The sequence below is a fragment of the Engraulis encrasicolus genome, chromosome 10 (genome assembly GCF_034702125.1).
Source record: "Engraulis encrasicolus isolate BLACKSEA-1 chromosome 10, IST_EnEncr_1.0, whole genome shotgun sequence".
Taxonomy (NCBI): Eukaryota; Metazoa; Chordata; class Actinopteri; order Clupeiformes; family Engraulidae; genus Engraulis; species Engraulis encrasicolus.
Window position 1 is genome coordinate 16,184,815 of NC_085866.1, and position 23,026 is coordinate 16,207,840.

General features: G+C 45.7%; 1 protein-coding gene across 1 annotated transcript in view; it reads right to left on the reverse strand.

Moving 5' to 3' along the window:
• Positions 1-22,422, reverse strand: part of rbms2b (RNA binding motif, single stranded interacting protein 2b) — a 57,556-nt gene extending 35,134 nt beyond the window's left edge. The window contains exons 1-2 of the mRNA XM_063208179.1: positions 22,231-22,422; positions 7,939-8,150 (exon numbers count right to left, since the gene is read on the reverse strand). Of these exons, the coding sequence (XP_063064249.1) occupies positions 7,939-8,150; positions 22,231-22,302 (284 nt within the window). The 5' untranslated portion in view covers positions 22,303-22,422. The remainder of the gene's footprint in view (positions 1-7,938; positions 8,151-22,230) is intronic.
• Positions 22,423-23,026: the final 604 nt, after the last annotated feature.

A 23,026-nucleotide genomic window follows, 5' to 3' on the forward strand; every position in this document is an offset into this window, starting at 1 on the left:
TGCTAGTCAAAGTCAAGTCAAGTCAAATTGTAAGGATATCGACTTTTTTGGAGTTGGTGGATCTTTCCCTATTCGGTCTGGTGAATTGTGCTTTTCATTTGCCCAGGCCCTGTACATCAAAACCAGTCAAGTTGTAAGCAACGGGATTTCTCTTGTTTTTTTGAGCCAGAAGATGTTTCACATTTGGTCCAGTGAATTTTGCCTCTCATTCCTCCAGGCCATGCGAGACAAAAGGGTGAAGTTGTAAAGCAACTGAACTTCTTTTTTGGAGCTGGTCCAGAAGGCATGTCATGTTTGGGCCAATGCATTTTGCGTGTCAGTTGTCCCGGACATGTAAGATAAAAACTGGATTTCTCTCACTGAAGCCTCACTGAATCATCCTTTCCAGAGATCCAGTGTATATGCTCCACTGTCTCTCTCTCTCTCTCTCACTCTCTCTCTCTCTCTCTCTCTCTCTCTCTCTCTCTCTCTCTCTCTCTCTGTCTTGCGCTCTCTCTCTTTTTTTGGAGCTGGAAGACGTTTCGTTTCACATTTGGTCCAGTGAATTTCACTTCTTATTCGTCCATGTGAGTCAAAAGGGTCAAGTTGTGAGGAGCTGCACTTCTTTTATGGAGCCTGCCCGGAAGACCCTTCACGTTTGGTCCAGTACATTTTACTCGGATAATAATAATGCTCCACACCAGCTTTGTGATGTGATATGCAGTCGTTTCCCTTTATACTGCTGCTGCGATGGGGGGAGGGGATACAGAGAAAGAGAGAGAGAGAGAGAGAGAGAGAGAGAGAGAGAGAGAGAGAGAGAATGAGAGAGAATGAGAGAGAGAGAGAGAGAGAGAGAGAGAGAGAGAGAGAGAGAGAGAGAGAGAGAGAGAGAGAGAGAGAGAGAGAGAGAGAGAGAGAGAGAGAGGCAGCCATGTGTGAGAACAAAGTGTCATGGTCAAGCAACCACCCAGGGGGAGAGCGGGGCCAGGGGGCCAGAATGCGGAAACACCCTGACCTTTGAGCCTGATGCAGGGAGTAACAGGCAGCCGCAGTGGAGAAGGGAGGGAGGGAGGGAGGGAGGGAGGAGGTAAAGCGGAGTGGAGGGAAGGGAAGGGATTCAAACGGAGGGGAAGGGAGTGGAGTCAAACGGAGGGGAAGGGAGTGGAGTCAAGCGGAGGGGAGTAAAGGAGAGGGGTGAGGAGTGGGTTATGGGGACGGAAAAGGAAAGGGGGGTGGATGTGAGGAAGGTTAGGGTATGACTGGCAGCCGCAGTGGGAAGGGGAGGGGAGGGGAGGGGAGATGAGTCAAATATAGGGGAGGGATAGGGGTGAGTTATAGAGAAGAGTGTGGAGGGGAGGAGGGGATGGGGTGGCTAAGGGCAGGGATTTAGAGAGGGGAAAGGAAGGGCTGGTATAGGGGCTGGTGTGGAAGTATCTAGTAGTTGTAGTGGAGAAGGGAGTGGAGCCGATAGGGATGAGGTGTGGTTTATATGGAGAGAGGAAGGTGGAACTTGTAGGTGGGTGGGGTATGAGGATGGTTAGGGAGCAACTGGCAGCCACAGTGCAGAAGGGAGGGAAGGGGAGGGCAGGCGAGTCAAATGAAGGAGAGCAATAGAATAGAGTGAGTGGTAACCGCAGAGAGAGGAGGGGAAGGGAGCGGAACTGAAGGGAAGGGAGGGGAGAGGAGGGGAGCGGATAGGGGTGAGAGGTGGGTTATGGAGACGGAGGGGGAAACGGGGAACTGGGATGGGTGACATGGATAGGTGTGGATGAGGGAGTGGTTTAGCCTGGTGATGCCATCCTATGTACTCCACCCAAACAAAGCTTTTGGCTCCGCATCCTAGTCTGGCGAAACCCTCCTAGCTCAGTTCGCTCACTGTTTAGCCAATCAGCAAACAGTTGAGAGCGATGACGCAGAACTCACCTGCGAAGTCCGTTACTGATTGGTTAAGGCAGGGGTAGGGAACCTATGTCTGGAGGGCCGTTTGCAGCCCTTGAGGCCGTTTTCTTCGCCCCCCAATCATGCTAATGAAGCACCATATGGGTTTTGATTTGAATTCGGAACTCCATTGAATTTAAATGGCGGAGTAAGATCATACCATCTCCCACCCTCCACGGAGACAGATTCCTCTTAGCTTTCGCCAGACTCGGCTTTCACCCAGGCTAGGAGTGGTTAAAGAGTCACTGGGAATTCCAATAGCCAATGACAACCTGCTTAGTGTCAAGATTCAGGCAAAGCAAGACACATATAGGCCTACAGTATTTGCACAGGCGGTCATGGACATAGAGGTCTGGGGGGGGGGTGTTGGCAGTGGCTATGGTGAAGGGGAGGGTAGAAATAGGGAGTGGGATAGTTAATATGAACAGAGGTGGCCAAAGTAAAGCTAAAAGTAAAAGTAGAACTAAATGTATGGTGTAAGTACAACACTAGCAAATGATATTACATAGCAGTTACACCAGTTATTCCATTGTACCCAGTGTTGCCAGATTGGCCGGGTGCCCGCCCAATTGGGCTACATTTGATGAGCGTCTGCGGGTAAAAACGGGTAAAATCGGCCATTTGGCGTTTTTTTTTTTCAGCCGTGCAGACTTCAGCGCATTTTGGCGGTTTTTGAGAAGCTTTTGGGCGGGATTTGGTCAGACACATCTGGCAACACTGATTGCACCTAATGAGGTAGTAGAGTAGACATACTGTAGGCTAGATATTGTTATGGAATAAAACTAAAAAGAAATCCACGAAATTTGATCCAACCAGCGCAGAATCAGGCACATCACTATAGTAGTGTTTCTCAACGGGGGTGGTACAGCCTCCTATGGAGCGTTGGGGAGCCCTTGGGGGGTGTTGAAAAGGATACAGTTGAGAGGGGGTGGGGCTTAGTTGTCATTGGGAACATCAGTCCATTTTAAATTTTTAATACTAAGGGGGGCGTTGGCAGGCTTATGATGAGGTCCAGGGGGCATTGGGAGGCTTATGATGAGGTCAAGGGGGCGTTGGGAGGCTTATGATGAGGTCCAGGGGGCATTGGGAGGCTTATGAGGAGGTCCAGGGGGCTTCGGCAGACTTATGATGAGGTCCTCAAGGGGGCATTGGGAGGCTTATGATGAGGTCCAGGGGACGTGTGTTCAGAAAAGGTTGAGAACGACTGCTCTACTGTATAGTAACTGTAGACCAGTTACTCAGTGAAGTTAAGATTACATTACATTGCATTTAGCTGACACTTTCATTCATTCAAAGTGACTTACAGTTATTATTTTTTCAGGGTATTGGTTACAGTCCCTGGAGCAATGTGGGGTTAGGTGCCTTGCTTAAGGGCACCTCAGCCATGGATGGAGATGTAGGGAGAGATCGGGGGGGATTCGAACCTGCAACCCCTAGATTGAAAGACCAACTCTCTAACCACTAGGCCACGGCTGCCCGGTTACTTGTGTTGGAAGGAAACTATGGCACGTTTTGTTTTTTTACGTCTACTTTTACTTTGGCCACATCTGGTTAGGGAACAGCCGAAAAGGGGTGGTGGGTTACAACTTCCACAGGCATTTGACAAGCATTTCTCAAATCCCATTGTTAGTTTTTTTACTCGTGATTAAATTCATGTGTGTTAACCACAGGATTGCATGAATATCTGGTGTCTTTTAAAACAAACACTTCAACATTCTCACGTCTGGCACTCTTGGGGTTTTAACATGTAGCTGCTTTAAAACTAGAACTGTAGAGTATAGGGAACCAGCACATTTGCAGAGTCTGGTGCTCTTTTTTGGACGTGCCCCACAACGCTTCATTGTGTAGGACACCTGATGTAATGAGCTTGCCTACATCTAAATCTCTCTCCATTTCCCTCTCTCTCTCTCTCTCTCTCTCTCTCTCTCTCTCTCTCTCTCTCTCTCTCGCTCTCTCCATCCCACGTTCTTTGTTTATCTTTCCTTTTCCCCAAGGGCTTTCTGCTTCCTGCAGGGCTGGGCTGCCTCAAGCAAGGAGCCATGTCTTCCAGACAGCTGCGAACGAATAGAGAAGTCACCCCCACCCTCTCTCTCTCGCGCGCTCACTGCCTGCTCTGCTCTGCTCTTTTTTGCATCTCACTCTTTTAGACTAAGGCTACGAAAAGTTGGGTGTATGTTGGCCGTATGTTCTAGGTGCAGAGAAGACATGTAGGCTAAAAGTGGGGTTCATATACCATTCAATGCAGTGTCACTAAGTTAAGAAATGGCAGATAGCCTATAACTAAATCTTCAGAAACACAACTCTTAGCTTCGCTTCACTTGGCTGTCAACAACAATCTGACCAAATTAAGAATCTGAACACTGTGCATTAGAATGCATTGAGTTTAGGAACATGGCAAAAATCCAACCAAACTATTGCACTACATTGCCAAGAATGATAGTATAAGACGTGGAGAAGCTGCAAAGACAATGCAAAATGTATTTAAAACATATCCGAGAGACAGGTGCTGAGTGTGCATTCCTGTCTCTTCTCTTTTTGCCCAGTCAAGAGTAAAATGTCTGCTGCAATCTCTAACATACTGAGAAAAACACTGACTTTTGAAGTTGTACTATATTATAGTTTCTGGCCGAGTGACCGCAGTGGTGTTGCATGCACTTCAAGGGCAGCCCATCTCATTCATTTATAGCTAGATACTGTAGGTCAAGGTCAGGATTAATGATCATCAGTGTTCTAAATTAACTCCCGTGGACCAGCCAAAAGCTGGTGAAAATTATGTTTAGCCGGTAGGTAGAAAAGAAAACTAATGAGCCCCTTTTGACTGGAATTGAGTCCAAAATTAGTTTGTGATGAAAACAATTCATATATAGCCTGAATGATCATTATTTCATCACTGATGATGATTGATTGATTGATTGATTGATTGATTGATTGATTGATTGATTGATTGATTGATTGATTGATTGATTGATTGATTGATTGATTACGCACCCACAGCCTGTGTCAGGGCTCTGCATACTTCACATGCGCACTTTGGCGCGTTTGGCGCGAGAACCATTAATGACGTCATCACTTGCGCCAGACTATTCATACTTCAAAAGGCTTTCGCTCGCATTGTCGGAAGTGCCCTCTGCTGTTCATGAGAGAAACGGCAGTATCTTTCGCAACTCGCAGCGTGAGTTCTACGGATGTATAAAATAGAAAGCCAAACACGGCTGCTGTAGGGCTACTGAACGTCTGACTTGTGACTTACCACATTGAAACATATATTTTTTGTTGTAGCCTACATTGCCAGATCATTCCAAGACCATGTGAGAGCATTGTTCTGGCGGCAGAATTTATAAATAGATCGCCGAACACAACGTGCTTCTGAACAAAGTAAACAATTGTTTCACTGAACAACATTTAAGAGAGAAGATAAAATAACTCTCTACATTGTATTATCCTCAAAATGATGCAGGATCCATTCTGTAGTAGCCTACAGTAGTTGTAGCCTCTCTTCGCAACTCCTGCTTTGTCTGCCTACCTGCATGGTCGCTGGTGGCGCACGACAAGTTACAAAAAATGTGGGGTGCACGACGTCGCGCCACGGCAGCTCGCGCCACGGCATGTGACGTCATTTTGGGTCACGTGACGGCGCGAGTGAGGTCGCGAGTGAGGTCGCGAGTGAAGTATGAAGGAGGGTAGCGCCAGTCACGACAAGTATGAATCCCCCTTAAGGCCCATACAACACAATATTGAAACGCAGTATTGGAATTCCCTTTGTAGTTGTTTGGTACAGATGGGATTGCTGGTGAACACTATTATGGAAAACTGGACTACATCATAGCATTTACTATGGCATTACCAAGAGATTACCAATTACTAACAGATTAAGACTTGGTCATTACCAAGCTTATAACACAGGCTCTTCATGAAAGGCTTTCTGAACCCAGGAGCTGCCGGTCCGCCTCTGCAAGTTGCATTGTAGGCTCTCAGACAGCTTAACTTAACACCGTTTCTGTAGTTAATTACCCTTGCAGTCACAACAAAATATTTGAGCAGTTCAGGTTAAAATGAGGCATTCCGTGCGCCATAGTCGTCTTGGCATTTCTTCCCATCTCCATCTCCAGGCTCAGGCTTCACACACTCTGGACTGCACTGGGCTTGAGTGGCTGATCCTCGTGCCCAGACACTGCAGGAATGTCTGGACTGTCAGGAGCCAGTCTGAAGGGCCTTTGTCTGCCGCCCCCAAAACACATGCTGCTACTCACTTCTCCAGAAGTCAGGAAAAAAACACCAAGATGGCTATGATGAGATCATCCCAGCTATCATCTGTGTGGCAAGTGCCCAGAGGCGGACAACCACACAAAAAATATCTGGACTGACAGAGAAAAAGTCAGTCCTGCAATATTTTCCCTCTGTCTCTGCTCTCAACAAGGGTGATTTTAGTTCATAATTACGGATCTCTTCAACCTATAGAATCGCCTGGTTCAATGAGTCGTCGGGAAGAAATGTGTATGGTGGGAGTTTAAAGACTTTCACTTTCTGAACCCAGGATGTGCATGTCCGCCTCTGAGGTTGCCTGTAGGCTCTCAGACATGAAAGCTTTGAGGATGAATGACATCTGCTGTGCTTGGGGGACATAACAGTCCTCAAGCATCTGCTGGAGGTCCAGAACAAGTTGTGACTACACCACACAGGAGAAGGGGATGTTTAACAACTGCAGCCCACACACCTTTTTAAAACAACGTCGCTTCAGGCTGACTGTTCAGAGAGCGGCTTTCAGCAGCTGTGATCCAGTGCACATATATAGCGCACTACCATACGGGCACATGCCCATGGGGCCCCAGGTTTGAATACAGCTTGTCTGGGTCATTTCCCAACACTACCCTCTCTCTGGCTATGTCTCAAATGACACACTTTTGTCAGTGCACTGGCAGTCAGTGCACAGTGCACACAGTGCACTGAGGTCTTTAGTGCATAGTGTTGTGGAAAAATTTGAGCAGTATGCACTGTGCCCTCGCTGGAAGTGACGGCTGAGCATGGCATTAGCTCGCCAAAATATGAGTTGGCTACTGTTTACAATGCACAGCGTCTGGTGCTTGTATTTCCATGTCCTTCACCCCAAAGGACAACAATCACACATACAATACTTTGGTTGGCATGAAAAGGTTGGTGTCCCATCAACATTACTTACAGAATTAGGAGACTGTTGACCAAACTCTTCTACTGAACTGAATGCCACATTTCCTCCGTGTCATTGTCAACATGGCCACCGTTTAGTGCGTGCAGTGTCCATCATTTAAGCACTGCATTTTTCCGCCATTTTTAGGGGATCATCCTGGCACTTTCAGTGCACTGGCTCAACTGAAATTTTCCGTGTGAGCGCCCTAAGCACTGAAAAACAGTGCCCGAAGTGCACAAGTGCGGCATTTGAGACACGGCCTCTCTCTGTCTCTCTCAACTACCTCCTGTCTTCTCTATACTCTTCTATCTAATAGAGGCATAAAAGATGCAACAAAATCTTTAAAAACATTGATATAGTGTCATATTGCAATGTGTGTAATATAATATGATCCAAGTGTAGGCTTACAGATATGTTACGTATTAATTCATCATTAGATATTTATGCCATTGTACTTCTGGCAATGCCGAGTTCACTTGAGGCTCGAAGGGAATGCACTGTATGTAGATATACTGTAGTGTGTGTAATGTATGTGTGATATTTGGACGTGATACATGCAATTGGACACATCACTTATACAAAGGATGAAATATCTTCGCTCTCCACTCAGATCTACCATATTCTGCATACTGCAATGGACACCATAATGTCCTTCAGGGTTAATGAAGTACTGCATCTTCCCTCTCTTACTCTGTAACCTACTGTACTCCACTCTACAGTACTCTACTTGCTGCAATGCGGAGGTCAACTGGGGCTCCCCACCACATAACACGCTTCAGTGCAGTGCGTTTGGTCCAAGCCACTGATCCTTTCAAGGAGAGCCGCAGCTCTGACCCCCTTAAGCCACTAAGACTTACGGTTGACAGAGTTTTACGAGGTCCTGGTCCGTGGTGCCAGGATGAAGGCCGCGAATGTAGAGGTTGGTCTTGCTCAGCTGGTCTGCGGAGATGCTGTGGTGGCTGCTGCTGCCGTTGCTACTGCTACTGCTGCTGGTGTTGGTGGTGTTGGCTGTACTGGCGGTGCTGGGACTGGGTGGCGCCATCTGTTGATTGGAGGAAACATACGCCGGCTGCAAGAAAGAGAGAGGAAAAACAGACGCTTTTTTATTTGTCATATTGGGCAACTTGCAAACTCTCCATCAAGCTTTGAGGAAGAACTGTCTGGCAACTTGTCTAAGACGCTGTTTACACGTATATGGATATATCTGAAAACGCATCGGGTTTGGCCTCTCGTTTATACCATAACCATTTATAAAACGATGGCTATACCATAGTCAGGAACCATGGTTTTCATGGTTACCCAAAACAAGATGGATAAGAGTAACCATGACATACCAGACATAGTAGAACCATGGTTACTACAAAAACGATGGTAGATTTCTGTAAGGGGTACTACCCAGCAATGCTCCAACCAATAAGAACACTGATTCTGATCAGTGTATCATTAGGGCTTTTTCATCATGACGCGACGTCAAACAAGTTCTGATTTGAAGTGAAGCAGTTATTATAGCCTAGTTACAGAGTATGACTACCGGGTTTCACGTAGAACAGTAGTGTGTATGTGGATGCCTATGTGGATGGATACAACTTACACCTGCTTCAAATGCATTGAATTGAAGGTGTGTGACGTCACATGAAAAAGGCCTATTTTCAGGTGAAGGAAGAGCCAAGGCTAGGCTGGTTGGCCAATATGAGTTGAATTCTAACTTCCCTCTATGCAGCATAGGCACAAGAAGAGCATTTCAGACCAGCCCTGCTTTCTGCTTGTGTGTACATGTAATGGTTGAAATGTAATGGTCTGAATTCATTCCAGAAATGCTGACCAAACAAGCTAATGTTACTCACAAGGTCTCATGTGTTTTATGATTATCTTGGATTGGTTTACCACACCAAATTAATGTTTTTTTTCCAATGTAGTACACAGCTGCAGGGACTGGATCTCCCTCCAGTGCTGTAAAGCATCTCACACACTGAACTGAAGACAACCTCACTGGAGTTGTCCATCATCACCAGCAAATTAATTCATCAACAGCAGCAGTGTTACTTTTCTTTCCTAAGCGAATCGGGCAACAGCTAGTCAGTAATCCTAAATCCACACGTTCAGGCCTTTCTTTCTGCATTTTTTTTGAGAAAGTGCACTCAATTCCAAATAGTTTTAAAAATATTATTAAGTTATTATTATTAAATGTTATTCGGGTGTAAGCAACTGGATCATTGCCGTAGAAAAGCTGCACTCTTGACTACAGTTTTTATTTTTCACTAAGTGGGTTCGCATGACACACAGACAGATGTTTCACAAACATTGAACTTTCAGAATGCTGTTGGACTGTTATGTCTATATACTGTCATGTCTGTAAGCTGTTAAGTGTACACTCTACTGGCATTGGCAGCACTGCACTTTCAATTCCTGTATATGACACATATATGCCTTTTGGCAGTAAAACTCATTTTGACTACAGCATTTATTCCCTTTGCAGCACAGCACACCCTGTCTGCCATAGCTTGATGTGATGTGCACCTCCCCCACAAAAAATGTTCAGGGCAACAGAGACTATGACTCCACGGGCCCCTGGGCCAGACAACAAGAATACCCCCCCCCCCCCAGGGTTTTAGGCCAGAAATTAAAGACCCTTTGTTGTTGGGTGTTCATGAAAAATACATTGATTAAAAGTGCATTATTTTAACGCAGTGTGAGAATGTGAATACAGAGGCTTGGGCGTCAGGGCTCCCTTGGTTCTTGGGCCCCTGTGCCTGTGCCTGGTAGGCCCGTGCAGTAATCCATCTGTGCATGCAGCTTCACAGACCGCAAAGCCTGACTTCACAGTATTGCGTTTCCTCATAAATGTTCCCAGAACAGTGACGCGGGCAGGCAGCACACAAATGCATTGTCGGCTCTCCATGAATTCCAAATTCAAAAACCACAATCTTTACATCCACCCAGTGTCACACAGAGAGGGGCCCCTGTCCATGTTGGATAACATCCACCCAAGGAATGAACCGACAAAAAAACACCAAAGCGATGGCTTGAACAACAGCTGACCTTTAGCTATGAACCATTACTTTCCTCTGAGGTTGCATGCTAAGTCACTAGGTGTGCATTTCCATGCTCTTGTGTGGTATTGCTTTAGAGAAGGAAAGCAAAAAAGCCCTGGACGGTCAAAACGTGGGAAATTTTGGAAAAGCAAAATGAAATGATGCAGCTGTCCTGTCCTGTACCGCACCAGTTATAAAATAAAATGAAATGCGGTTTCGGTGAGGCGAAATTTAGCCTTTGCTGCCCACAGGTCTCGGTCATGGCAAGGCCTTATGCTAAATGTTTTTTTTCTGTGTAATTGGAATTTCTTGGTATCTTAGGGCTGAAGAAAGTCTAACCAACCTCGTCGATTTTGAATTGAACACCATTAGAGTCCAGATAGGGCAATTGGCATTTGTTCTGGGCTGAGGAGCAGGGAAAATGAAAAGCACCTCGTTCAACAGATGAAAAATGAAAAATCACCCTGACTCCGTTTTTAATTAAAATCCTTTTAATTGTGCTCATCTGCGGCTCTGATGAGGAAGCCCTTGTGGTCTAGCAGATCTCTCTCTCTTCCCTTTCTCTCTCTCGTCCCCTTACTCTCTTTATTCTTCCTCTTTCTCTTCTTTCCCTCATTTCCTCACTCACACACACACTCTCTCCTTCCCTCGCTCCCCCTTCCCCTCTCTCTCGAGCTCCCCATCTCGCCCCCTCACTCTGAGGGGGTCAGCTTGGCTTTCCAATTAGAGCCTCATCAGTCAGAGGGTACTGGGGAGGTGCAGGGGAGGCGCAGGGGAGGTGCAGGGAGGGGCTGGGTCTTTTCATCAGAAGGGGCCTATGAAATCAAAGCACATGGGCAGTCACTGGGCTAATTTGACGGCTGCTACAAGGTCAACCCTCAGCCTCTTTGACACATTTTTTTACAGTCTTCCTCCACCTCGACTGCAAAGGCAGCAGAAAGGGGTACATGACTTCCCTGTAAATGGGCAAGCGTATCTACGTACAGTGCTGCTGTAAGATGCTTGAGAAATACTACTTACTACAAGTGCTATTTTGTCCATCATGTTTCATTGATGTTGTGGAGCTCATAATACTTAAACAATAACTGCTGCACACTGCCGCACTACTCCCTGGATGTACCAATAGCTGAGTAATAAAATGGGGAAAGGGTAGAGAGAGGAAGGGAAGCGGAGCTGTGTGTGATGTGGCAAGTGGAGTAAATGATCAAGAAAACAGAGCAAAGGGAAGGGAAGGGGGGAGGTGAGGTGTAGTTACTCTACCCCAGTGATTCTCAAAGTGTGGTCCGGGAACCACTAGTGGTCCGCGACAGAGCTCAGGTGGTCCGCGAGGGGATTTCTACTTTTCCAAGACAAGCTAGCAGTAAGCTACATTTGTAACATTATTACAATGCTGAACATAGCTGAATAAAAAGTAAAATTAGCAGTGTCAAATTAGCACCCCTTAACTGTCAATTCAGTTGAAAGGTGGTCCCTGAACATTTTGGCGGGGGACAAAGTGGTCCTCAGCCTGAAAAGGTTTGAGAAACACTGCTCTACCCAGTCTCACACCCATGGCACCAATTTTTGACGTTCATAAGGGTTGGAGCAGGCGTCACCCAACAGTTTTTCACTTCCTTTTTAAGGGTGCTGACCAAAATATTGTAAAACTGAAAAATGAAAACAAATTCGGTATGTAGGTCCTCAACGCCAAAAATTGATGCTTGGTCAAATGGCGTCAAAAATTGGTCGCACCATGCATAGGTTTCGGCGTTCTGCCTTCCTCAGTGAGGAAGGCAGAACGCCGAAACGCGTCTGTGTAATAAAGAAACCTATGCATGGTGCGACCAATTTTTGACGCTATTTGACCAAGCATCAATTTTTGGCGTTGAGGACCTACATACCGCGTTCGCATGTTGACAGGTCATCTAGACCTAGACCTTTCCCTAACCCTAACCATATGGGCACTTTTGAGTTCCATGTAACATGTTTGATGCCAAGGGCATACATTTGACGTCAAAAATTTTACTTTTGGTCAAATGTTGTCAGAAACTGATGTGTTGGGATGAGACTGTGCAGTGTTACTACTATCAGAGGTGCGCAACATACAGGGGCAGTTCTGAGGGAGGGCGGGCCGACCGGGGCCATGGAGGAGGCGTGGTGCAGGAGTCTTTGTAGGATCACCACTGGCAACACACAAACCCTCCAAGAAGGATGGGCTGACCAACCAACCCACCAACTGACCAACATACAGAAGTAGGCCTACCACTGGCGGAATTGAGACACTGCAAACAACAACAAAAACCCTGACCACAAATTTGATGTGTGATTTCATTTGTTTTAGTTCCAATCTGAATTTGCAGTACAACAAAGTAAAATGCTATCTTACGTTTGTAGTTAGCAACGACGTCAAGATATACACACCCCAGTACTGGGACATCTGCTCACTATGTACACATTTGAGGAGCTCTTTTCCAAAATGAGATATAAACCATTTTTGACTTTTTGCATTTTAATATTGGAATTGACTGTCATTGACTGTCATTGACATGTTTGACTTCTTGCCATTCAAATGTTTTGAGAACACACTTTTTAAACCTCTATAAAAAATGCATTTTGCAATGCAATTCGATGCAATGCCCAATACAAAAATGTCAATTTCCCACCATTCTATGAAATGGATATGTCTAATTTTGGAAAAGAGCTCTTCATTTGTAAATCAGCATTGAAGCCTTCCTGTTTCTGCTAATAACAGGATGTTAATCAATCTCGAACAAAATGTCAATCAATATGAAGCATCCTCTCGTTTCCTCTCTGACTCTAAATTACTGTTTTCTCCCTGCCTCTTGTGCAACTTTTCCCAGTGAAACAGATGTCCCAAGGGGGCACTCCGAGCAAGCTGAGCCCTCTCCTCCACACCTCGTTGCCCAAGTTTGACATACTGGCTAGCTTGCCTAGTGTATCTGTGTCAGGTCAGGAAAATGCACAGGGATTCAGGAGAAAGTAACCACGATCCTACTTCCCTCCATTTTTGGAGGGGGGAGATACATTTTTGCCCCGGGGTACTTTACTATTTTCTCCGTCCCTGTGTCCTGTCGAGATGGCCAACTCATCTAGCTGAGCTACAACCTGGTCCTTGGTCTCAACTGAAAACTCATTTGATGAATCAGCCCATTTTAACAGAGCACCCTCTCTGATACCATGCTGCTGTCAATCTCCCCCACCAATAAGCCTGGGCAAAATTTAAAATAATTTAAAAAAAAAGAAAGCGTCCATTGATTATCTATTATTATTAACACATACTTAGCGGCACAATGTCCACAAGAACAAGAATAGGTACATATAATTAACTAAGTAAATCCCTTTACGTCTCCCCCTCCCCTCTCTCCCTCTCTCTAATACAGTATCTGGCTCTTCCCTTTATCTCTCTCTGTCTCATACTGCATCCTAACCATCCCCCCATCTCTCTACTTTCCTAAAGTTTTCATTGTTTGTTTGTTTTGCTGAGTCATTGTTGCAGCAATGAGCCTCCCTCAGCAGTGCCCCCACGGTGAGCCAAGCCGTGTTCCATGTGTGGACTGGAGTGGCATGTCCACAGGGGGCCCGAGCCCAGAGCCAACCAAACACCAAGCACCACCTGCTGCTGCTGCAGGGCTCCTGTGAGACACCTGAGAACACTGCCTCCTCTCCTCTCCCCTCCTCCTCTCCTCTCCTCTCCTCTCCTGAGGACAGGTCCTCCTCTGCTCTCCTCCTCTCCTCTCCTCTCCTCTCCTGAGGACAGGTCCTCCTCTGCTCTCCTCCTCTCCTCTCCTCTCCTCTCCTCTCCTCTCCTCTCCTCTCCTCTCCTCTCCTCTCCTCTCCTCTCCTCTCCTCTCCTGAGAACAGTGCCTCCTCTGCTGGTCTATCCTCTCCTCTCCTCTCCTCTCAATCTCTCCTCCTCCTATACTTTACCTCTACTTTACTCTCCCTCTCCTCTTCTCTACTCTCTCCTCTCCTATCCTTTCCCCCTCCCATCTCCTCGGGAGACTATGGGTTGTCTCCTTTCCTCTTCTCTCCTCGTCACCATTCCTCTCCTCTCCTCTCCTCCCTTCTCCTCCCCTCCTCTCTTCTCCCCAGGACCTCCTCTCTTTCTCTCCTCCACTCTCCTTTGCTCTCCTCTCCTCTCCTCTCCTCCCCTCCTCTCCTCCACTCTCCTCTCCTCGTCACCATTCCTCTCCTCTCTTCTTTTCTCTTCTCTCCTCTCTCACTCCCCTCTCTTCTCCCAAGGACCTCCTCTCCTCTCCTCTCCTTCGCACTCCTCTCCTCTCCTCTCCTCAGGAGCCTGTGTGCTGTCTAATTGGGGCCTGAGCTTGTTAGCGGAAGGCGCTAATCCCTCTCATGTGTTTCTCAGTCAGATGGCATTGTCTCATTAGAAGAAGACGAAGAAGAAGACGAAGAAGAAGAGGAAGAAGAAGAAGAAGAAGAAGAAGAAGAAGAGGAAGAAGAAGAAGAAGAAGAAGAAGAGGAAATAACCAGAAGAAAAAGAAACAAAACTAGAAAGAAAAAAGCAGTCAGGAGAGATTACAACTCCTCCTACTCAGTTAAATTTCACCCGTTCCAACAATGTTGAAGAGTCCTTTTCCAAAAGTCCCATGATCCACATGGTGATTCAGATCACCACCAATCATACAGTCACACCCATCACACAGTCGTAACCATTCCCGAAACTTTATTCATAGTTGATTCCTAATTTTTTGTGCACTGTGTGTTGCACACAGGCAGACAGATAGGGGCAAACCAGTTGCCCTTTCATGCAGATGGGTATGCCAGTATCAGTATTTGCTGAAGAAACTTAAGTACATCATCACAGAATTATTATCCCATTACCAGAAGTCTTCAGTAACAGATGAAGATGTGCCCATTACCATTTTGGTGACAATTAGGTTATAAGAAAGGCTCTGCACGAAAGGAATAAACTAACAAAAACAAAAACATATCCTCCTTTGGAAGAGGTGAAAAATCAAAGCCTTCCAATCCCATCCTCACTTCTCCAGCTGATTGACATACTATCAGCAGGGAAGCTGACTAGTAGGGACAAAGGGGCCAGTTGTCCCGGGCCCATGGAGAAGGGTTGCCCATTGGGTCCTCATTACCTTGCATGTATAAAATAGTTTCAGTTTCAGTTTACTTCATCCCAGGCCTGGTGAAAGTTGTCAATGGTCCTGACTGTGTCCACCCCAGTGACCTGTGCTGGCTGGCTTGGGTTGGGCCATGATTTATATACAGGATACACTGGCTCACAGTTACGACAAACAAGCTACACAGGGCCTGACCTCCAACTGCTACTATGCTGTGAAGATGGTTCTCTCCAAACCGTTATTAGTACAGCTGTATATAACACTGTGATTGATGTTCTGTTCAGGCTTTAGATCTCTGACCAGCAATGGTGGTGTACTTCCCCTCTCTTATATTTCTCTTTCTCTCCCTTTCTCTCTCTCTCTCTCTCTCTCTCTCTCTCTCTCTCTCTCTCTCTCTCTCTCTCTCTCTTGCTCTTTCTCCCGTTTCAACATGATCACATTCCTGTCTTTATTTCTCACAGATGCAGCTTCAAGGGCAACACACTGGCTGACTGTTTTTGCTGCTCGTTCTGAAAGATCATTTTTCTGTCTTCTGTCTCCAGATGATGTATGGGAGGATAACTCGTTGGCCTCGTCCTCCTATTGTCCGCATTGTTTTTTTATGTAGGCTATTCACACACTGATGATAGCACAGTGCTCGTTTGTTGAACATAGTTTTCCTATAGTACTCCAATAAATTGTGTCTGTGAAGATCCTTTTTCATTAGTCAACGGAGTTCATTTGTAGGCAATTTCAGCTATATGACAATATTTTGTCTCTTCCATTTCATTACATTACATTACTTAACTGGCATGTTTATCCAAAGCAACTTAGTTATTAACAGGGTATTGGTTACAGTCCGTGGAGCAGTATGGGTTTAGGTGCCTTGCTCAAGGTCACCTCAGCCACCTCAGCCAATTCTCTGATCGAAAGCCAATTTCCTTAACCATTAGGCCACTAAGATATTACTTCAGTTCTGATGTGGGAATCACATCAACCAATAACTCAGAACTAACAAAGAGCAATAGTTAATAGTTAATACTAATACTACTAATAGTCTCCTCTCTAGTTTGTAGTTATAGTTTGATTGTATATGTGCAATATGCACATTTCTTTCTCACAAATACCTACTCTCACTCCTTACTCCTTACAAAGCAGATGGAGTAGGCCCTGCCGTAGCCAAACGGTATGGCACTCGTCTACCATGCGGCTGACTCGGGTTCGATTCCCAGCCTGGGCGGGTCCTTTGCCAGCCCTTCCCCATCTCTCTCTCCCTACTCGCTTCCTGTGACCACCTTCACTGTCCTATCATAAAGTCAAAAAGACCAAAAAAAAAATGTTAAAAAAACAAAGCAGATGGAGTAGCCTGCCTATGTACTCCTCCTTTCCGGTTCCTCCTTCTCCACCCGTGAAAAAGCGCGGGGCTCATGTGAACAAGCAGAGCCACTGACAGCTTTGGCCTGGCCCGGAAAACAAAGTCATCAGAAATGGCCCCTAGCCAATACATACTACAAGTTAATTAGGATCCAATTCTGGGGCCCCTCTCCCCCTTGGCCCGGGAAAACTGACCCCTTTGCAACCCAAAACCCCTCCACACCTCCCCCCCTCCCTGTCGGCTTCCATGTAGACAGGCACATTCCTCACAGTCCTCGGCAACACTAACAAAGATTCATGTCACCGTCTCCGCAGGAGAGGAGAGGAGAGGAGAGGAGAGGAGAGGAGAGGAGAGGAGAGGAGAGGAGAGGAGAGGAGAGGAGAGGGCCGGGCGCTGCCGGTATCTCTGAATGCGGACTATGCACTTCTCACATTCCTGCAAGTTCATCTGGATCCCATTTAGGCACCATTACATTACACGCCGTGGCGAAGACTGCTCTCCCTCATGCTCTGACTGTGTGAGTTGACTGACCGAACCACCACTGACCGACTGACCCACCGTTGGACAAACCTGGGTCAACAAGTCAATAGTGCCAAAAAGAAATCTGGGGTTCTGTGGTGCACTGCTGTGATGCACGGTCCTGTAAATGGGCTACTTTCCACTTTCTGCTTTTCATGGAGACCCAGGTTTGAATCCGGCCTGGGTAATAATTTCCCAACAATATCCCACCTCTCTCTTCCACTACTTTCTTGTCCAAAATCGTCACTGTCCTGTCTCAATAAAGGTGCAATAGCCCCTTCCTACAAGCAAAAAGGGAAAAAACTAAATAAAACAAAAACCAAATCAACAGGATAACGTCAAAAAAGAAAAAGAACCGCATCTGTTATCTCTGGCTCACTGATTAGAGTACTTCATGCTGAGCTGGGATGTAAAAAAAAAAAAAGCTCCCTGTGGAGGAAGACGATTGTTCTGATGTGGTTCTTGGTTAGGCACATTTGTTTTCGCACTGCTGGGAATGTATGACAGTGCGTTCACTTGGCCTCACGCCTTCGTATCACGCCTGCATAGCACACACAGAGTCAGGGGGGTTGGGTTGGGTTTGGGTTTGGGTTTGGGTTTGGGATGGGAGCGCTGAGCCTGAGGTCACAGTGTATATATTAGGATCATGGTGCAGAGGTGTAAGACCCAGACGTGTGTGTGTGGGAAAGACTATGTAGACATGCCATCAAGCACATAGGCAGTAAGACAAATCATCATACATCATACAGACAGACAGACAGACAGACAGACAGACAGACAGACAGAAAGATGGGGGAGGTCTGCTAATCGAAAGCAGAGGAAAAGCGGGAAAAAAAGTATTTAATCCTCTTCTGCTCTCCACCCTCTTTCCAACAAAAGAGAAGGAAAAAAAATCTATCAGGATGGAGTCTCGTCACACTTTACAAGATTTGCTTTGTGTTCCTACAGGTTTTGCCAGTGCCGTAACGTGGTTGTCCTTGATTAAAAAGCATAGCTTGCACTCACCACAGCCATCACCCACCACCACATAAACACACACACACACGCGCATGCGCAGATACACGCACGCACACACACACACACACACACACACACACACACACACCCCACACTCCACTTTTTTCCGTCTAATGACCACATTGTTTGAGTCCTCGTATTCCAGGAATTTCACGTCATTAATCTGGGATATCTGAATCCATGCCAACTGTGTGAGAGTAAGTAAAGGGAGGGAGTAAAATAACTCAGGGGGAGTCGCTTGGTGTCGGTGTGGGGTGTTGTTTGTAATTGTAATTGGCAGGGCTGGATTAAGATGGCCTGGGGCCCCTAGGCTACATGTTGCTGTGGGCCCCCAGGACAGTTAATTTAGCCCCCAAATGTACATAGAATGTGTCATAATTACGTGGTAGGAATTAAGGATAACATGTCTACCAACTGTACTCAACAGGACAGATTTATTTTCCAATTTTGCGCTATTTTTTCACAATTCTGCATTTTTTTCACTTTTGGCCAATCAGATCCCCCTGGCCCTGACAGGTGGGGGGGGGGCCTAGGCTTCAGCCATATCTAGCCTGTGCATTAATCCGGCCCTGGTAATTGGCCCTCAGTATGTAGTGCTGACACTCCTAACTTGACTCGGGGCCAGACTTAGCTCCTAAGATTCTGGAATTCCAAGTAACAGCAAATTGCGCTGAATGCATGCAGGCCTGTGGAATTTTGGCAGCGAGCGAGCTCCATTACCAGATCAAGACCTCCTCCTGGGCCCAGGGTCTCAGGGTCTTTCTCACAGACTTCATCGGCTCTGCTGAGGTGCACAGGACAAAAACTGGCGATATGCTTCATCACAAATTCATCTATTTCAGCTGTCGTCTTGTGATAACTCCAACTTTCAATACAATTCCAGCGTGTAGTAGACCCTGATAATGTGCAGCACCGTTCCACCATTGAAACAACTTGGGCTTTATTACCATAGTACTACAATGCCATGACATGACTCACAGTCTTAAGCAATTATTATGACTAGTCATTGTCATTCTCATAGCAACAAACTCTTAACACGGACTGTATCGTAGCATATTAGTACAATTTCACTGGATTGTTGGTGTTCTCTCGATATGGGCTGCTTGGGTCGAAACAAGCGACCCTAACCAGTGACCAATAACCATAACTGATAGTGACCACAACTGATTCTTCTATTATGAAAATGCAGTACAAACTTTGGTGCAGACTTGCAGATCACTGTTTAGGGATTATGAATGTATTTACCTCTGCTCTGTGGTTGGGTTAATCCATAGAGGGCAGGGCTCAGCAACACCACAGAGGGCAGGGCTGAGCAACACCATCCACTACAATAACAGTCCTGACTGAAGGTAGCATCTTTTATATGAGCCATAAATAACGTATCATTGACAATTGTTGGCGTTTAGTGGCGATTAAGTTGAATTGTGCCTGTGCTTCAGTCCCCATAGCTCCTCACTAGGCTGCATTGCACTGTAGCAAGCAACACTGTACTAACTTTTGACGGTCGATTTCTTCTGGCCCCCGAGGACATTCTTAGCCTTTACACGGCCACAAACAACAAGCTTTAAGCTTTACGCTTACACACGGTCTATTGCTTCAAGGTGCGTTGCCGGGGTGTGCTACAGTGAATACCCCACACAGACAGGAACATTTACAATCTCTCTGGCTGACCTAACTGTATCATCTCCCACTACTGCCTCTCTGTCTTATAAATGTGTTCGACTTTGGAATGAAAAATAAGAACTGTTCTCTGTATAGAGTGTGTTTTTTCTGTGTGTTGTGTTGGAGAAAGTGTGGTCACAGCCAGTCAGTCAGCAATGAAGAAGTTAAAGAAAATAAATAAACAGCATCTTTTTGAAGGCTCCAGGGTCTGTATTAGGAAAATGGAAACTCTTACCAGCTTGCATTTCACTAACCAATCAGAGTGTGATTCATAACGACACCACATTTCCTCCTCATTACCAGAAGCTTTGAAGGCAGGCTGAATGGGGAGGAAAATCGCAGCGTCTGGCTGTTTCGGTGTTCATTGCTGATTTTAGTACGTCAGCATCACACATATTGATGTTTAGTTATTTTTACATTGGCGTTTGTTTGTGTGATGGTGGGGTGGAAATCTTGCACATTTATGACTGGCTGGAAGTCATTTCAACAGAGGGTTCCATGACTCTACAGTAGGCCTATGTACAGTGACACAAGTAGTAACAACAAAGAACAGGCACATTCAACTATCCGCAGTGAATATGGCTCTGGGAGTATGGCTCAAAAACCCAAGTATGTAATACAAGTCAAGACACTGTGTGCTGATTTCTTGAACCACTGTCAGCAGATGAACCATGTTTCAGCACTATAGCCATGTTGAAAGAGCAAGGCTGTATATTTCTGCAATGACTGTAATGCGCCACACATATTGCCATGCATGGGACACAGTGTTTCCCATGGACGAAGTAGCATTTTGTGATGCTACGGGCAAAAAAAACATTGGACCAGTGCGAGCATTATGTATGTACTCCCATTGAAATGCATGTGCAGCTGCTGCTCTAGGACAGTGATTTTCAACCTATGAGACAGGGCCCACTGGTGGGCCCTGAAGGTATTCCAAGTGGGCCTTCATCATCATTTTCTAGAAATTATAATCATATTTTGGTGTGTGTTGCTATTGATTTATTTGAGTTTTATTCTTTATTGGGTCGGAAGTGGGCCCTGAACATTTGTGACAATTTCGAGTGGGCCCCACGTTGGAAAAGGTTGGGGACCCCTGCTCTAGGAAACACTGGGCCAGGAACATCTGCAATGCACCCCAAATAGCTCCCTGGTGCATCTTTACCTGAGCACAGGTAGGCAGAGTAGGCCATATCCACGACCATCATTTGGTTTTCACAGATAGACCCATGAGCCAAAACCAATCTCATTCTGATGCCTCCTGCATTAACTGTGTGGTGAAGGCCTATGTAAATCAAGTAGATCCGCACGAAGACAGGGAAACTGTTTAGGCATGTCCGTCCCCATTAGTAGCCATCTACTATACCAACTCTTTGTGTGTTTTTTATGTACAACTCTGTAAGGATGTCCTCTTAATCAATACAGACCATTCACACCATTATTTCAGAGGTAGCCTACAATTTCAGTGATGCCAAGCAAAACATACACATGATTATTTGGAATGGATAGCCTATTTACATTTAGCCTAACTGTATTATCTTAGAACAAGTAGGCCAAATAGAAGATGCTGAGAATAGCTTTTGTTGGCATGCGATATGGCCTCTGTAAACATTCAAGAAAATATAATTGCTTGATTTGATTGGACAATTTAAATTAAGTCAATTGCTGAAGAGAGAAAAGCCTTGCTCGTATTTATCAAAGAATCATATACTGTAACTGAGCAACATGAATAATAGCCTCATCTTTAATTAAATGGGTAGACCAAAGTCAATTTCCATAACACCATTTACATAGGCCTATCAAATCAAATAGCCTTTATGGTGACCCATTAGCCTATATGCCATTGGAAAGGATAGTCTACTGTGTCGTGTTTAGATCATTCTGATTTTTGAGGTTTGAATTCATGAAACCTGTCCGCTGCACAAGGTTGGCAAGTCACAGCTTCCCGTCATCGTAGTAACATTTTGAAGGGGTGGGGCAAATCGCTAGGCGTAAAAAAAACTTCGTTAAAGTTGATATGTTGACGTTTATCAAAAAGATTTTTTGGGAAGAGTATAAATGAAAGCACACAATAGACCTCTTTGACAACAAGAGAGAATTTCTCAAACTACCTCTCTTCTTCTAAACCAGCCAACTGGCGCTTGCAATAATCCACACACACAATTAGCGTTGCAAGTTTAATCCTTTACACTGACTTTCTCTGTAGCCGCCGCGGCAAGGGGAAAATCACCGGCCATACACCACCGAAGTGAAACACGCGAAATACGTTAAATCACGTCCACAACATTTCCGCGCACTCTTCGCAGAGTTGCCCGTAACGAGAAGCCATACAGATACAGTTCATTTTTCTACGCTCTCCACTTTCAAGGACACTGCAGCTTTAGTCATGCAATCATACAGCTTCGACATGTACGGGAATAAGCCCAAATAGCGGTCCAAAACCTACAGACAGAATACGAGGCGAGATTGCTTTACCTTTTTACTGGTTCTGCTGGTATAGCCGTTATATGGGTTGATTCCTGTCCTTGGTGGTACAGAGAGCAGCATTTTTACAGCACTATGTCCGGAGCGGCTAGTACAGCCAAGGCAAGTCAGCTGACGTCAGCTAGGGAAATTCAGCTTGGAATCTGGGGAAGTGCTTTGAGTTGCGCTCTCATCTCATCGCCGTCGAACTAGTCGCTCTGCTGTCTGTGCTGTGCGCGCTGCCAGTGTGTGTGTGTGTGTGTGTGTGTGTGTGTGTGTGTGTAGTCAGTGTGCTCATGCAATTTGAAAAGTAGCCTGCAGTCAACCTGCGTTTTATTTCTCAAACATTTCACATTCTGTTCCATTGGCATAACGTGAAGACTATAGATCAAAAATTGAATTTTAGACCTAGAAGGCTTAGGTAAGCCTGTATCTGCATTTTGGTTTGTTTCACTTCTCTGAATCACACACGTTCAAACTATTTTAGTAATTTCTACGTTCTTGTCGCTGGGCAGCTTGCACCCATAGCCCCACACTCTGTGCCACACATAGGCTATAGATCAGGGGTAGGCAATTAGCAGCCCGAGGGCCAAATCTGGCCCGCCATCAATTAGGCCAATAGGCCTATTTGCCCCGCGAGATGCAGCAAATAGCAGTGCAGTGTAATGAGTGCAGCCAAATTGCCTAATTGAAAAAAAAAATGCAGTCAGTATAAGTCTTTGTTTGTAATGCATTCGGAATCAACTTTTGCTTCCATGGCTGCTGATAATGAAATTTTGCATTGATATCTAGCAATCTTCAGTTGTGA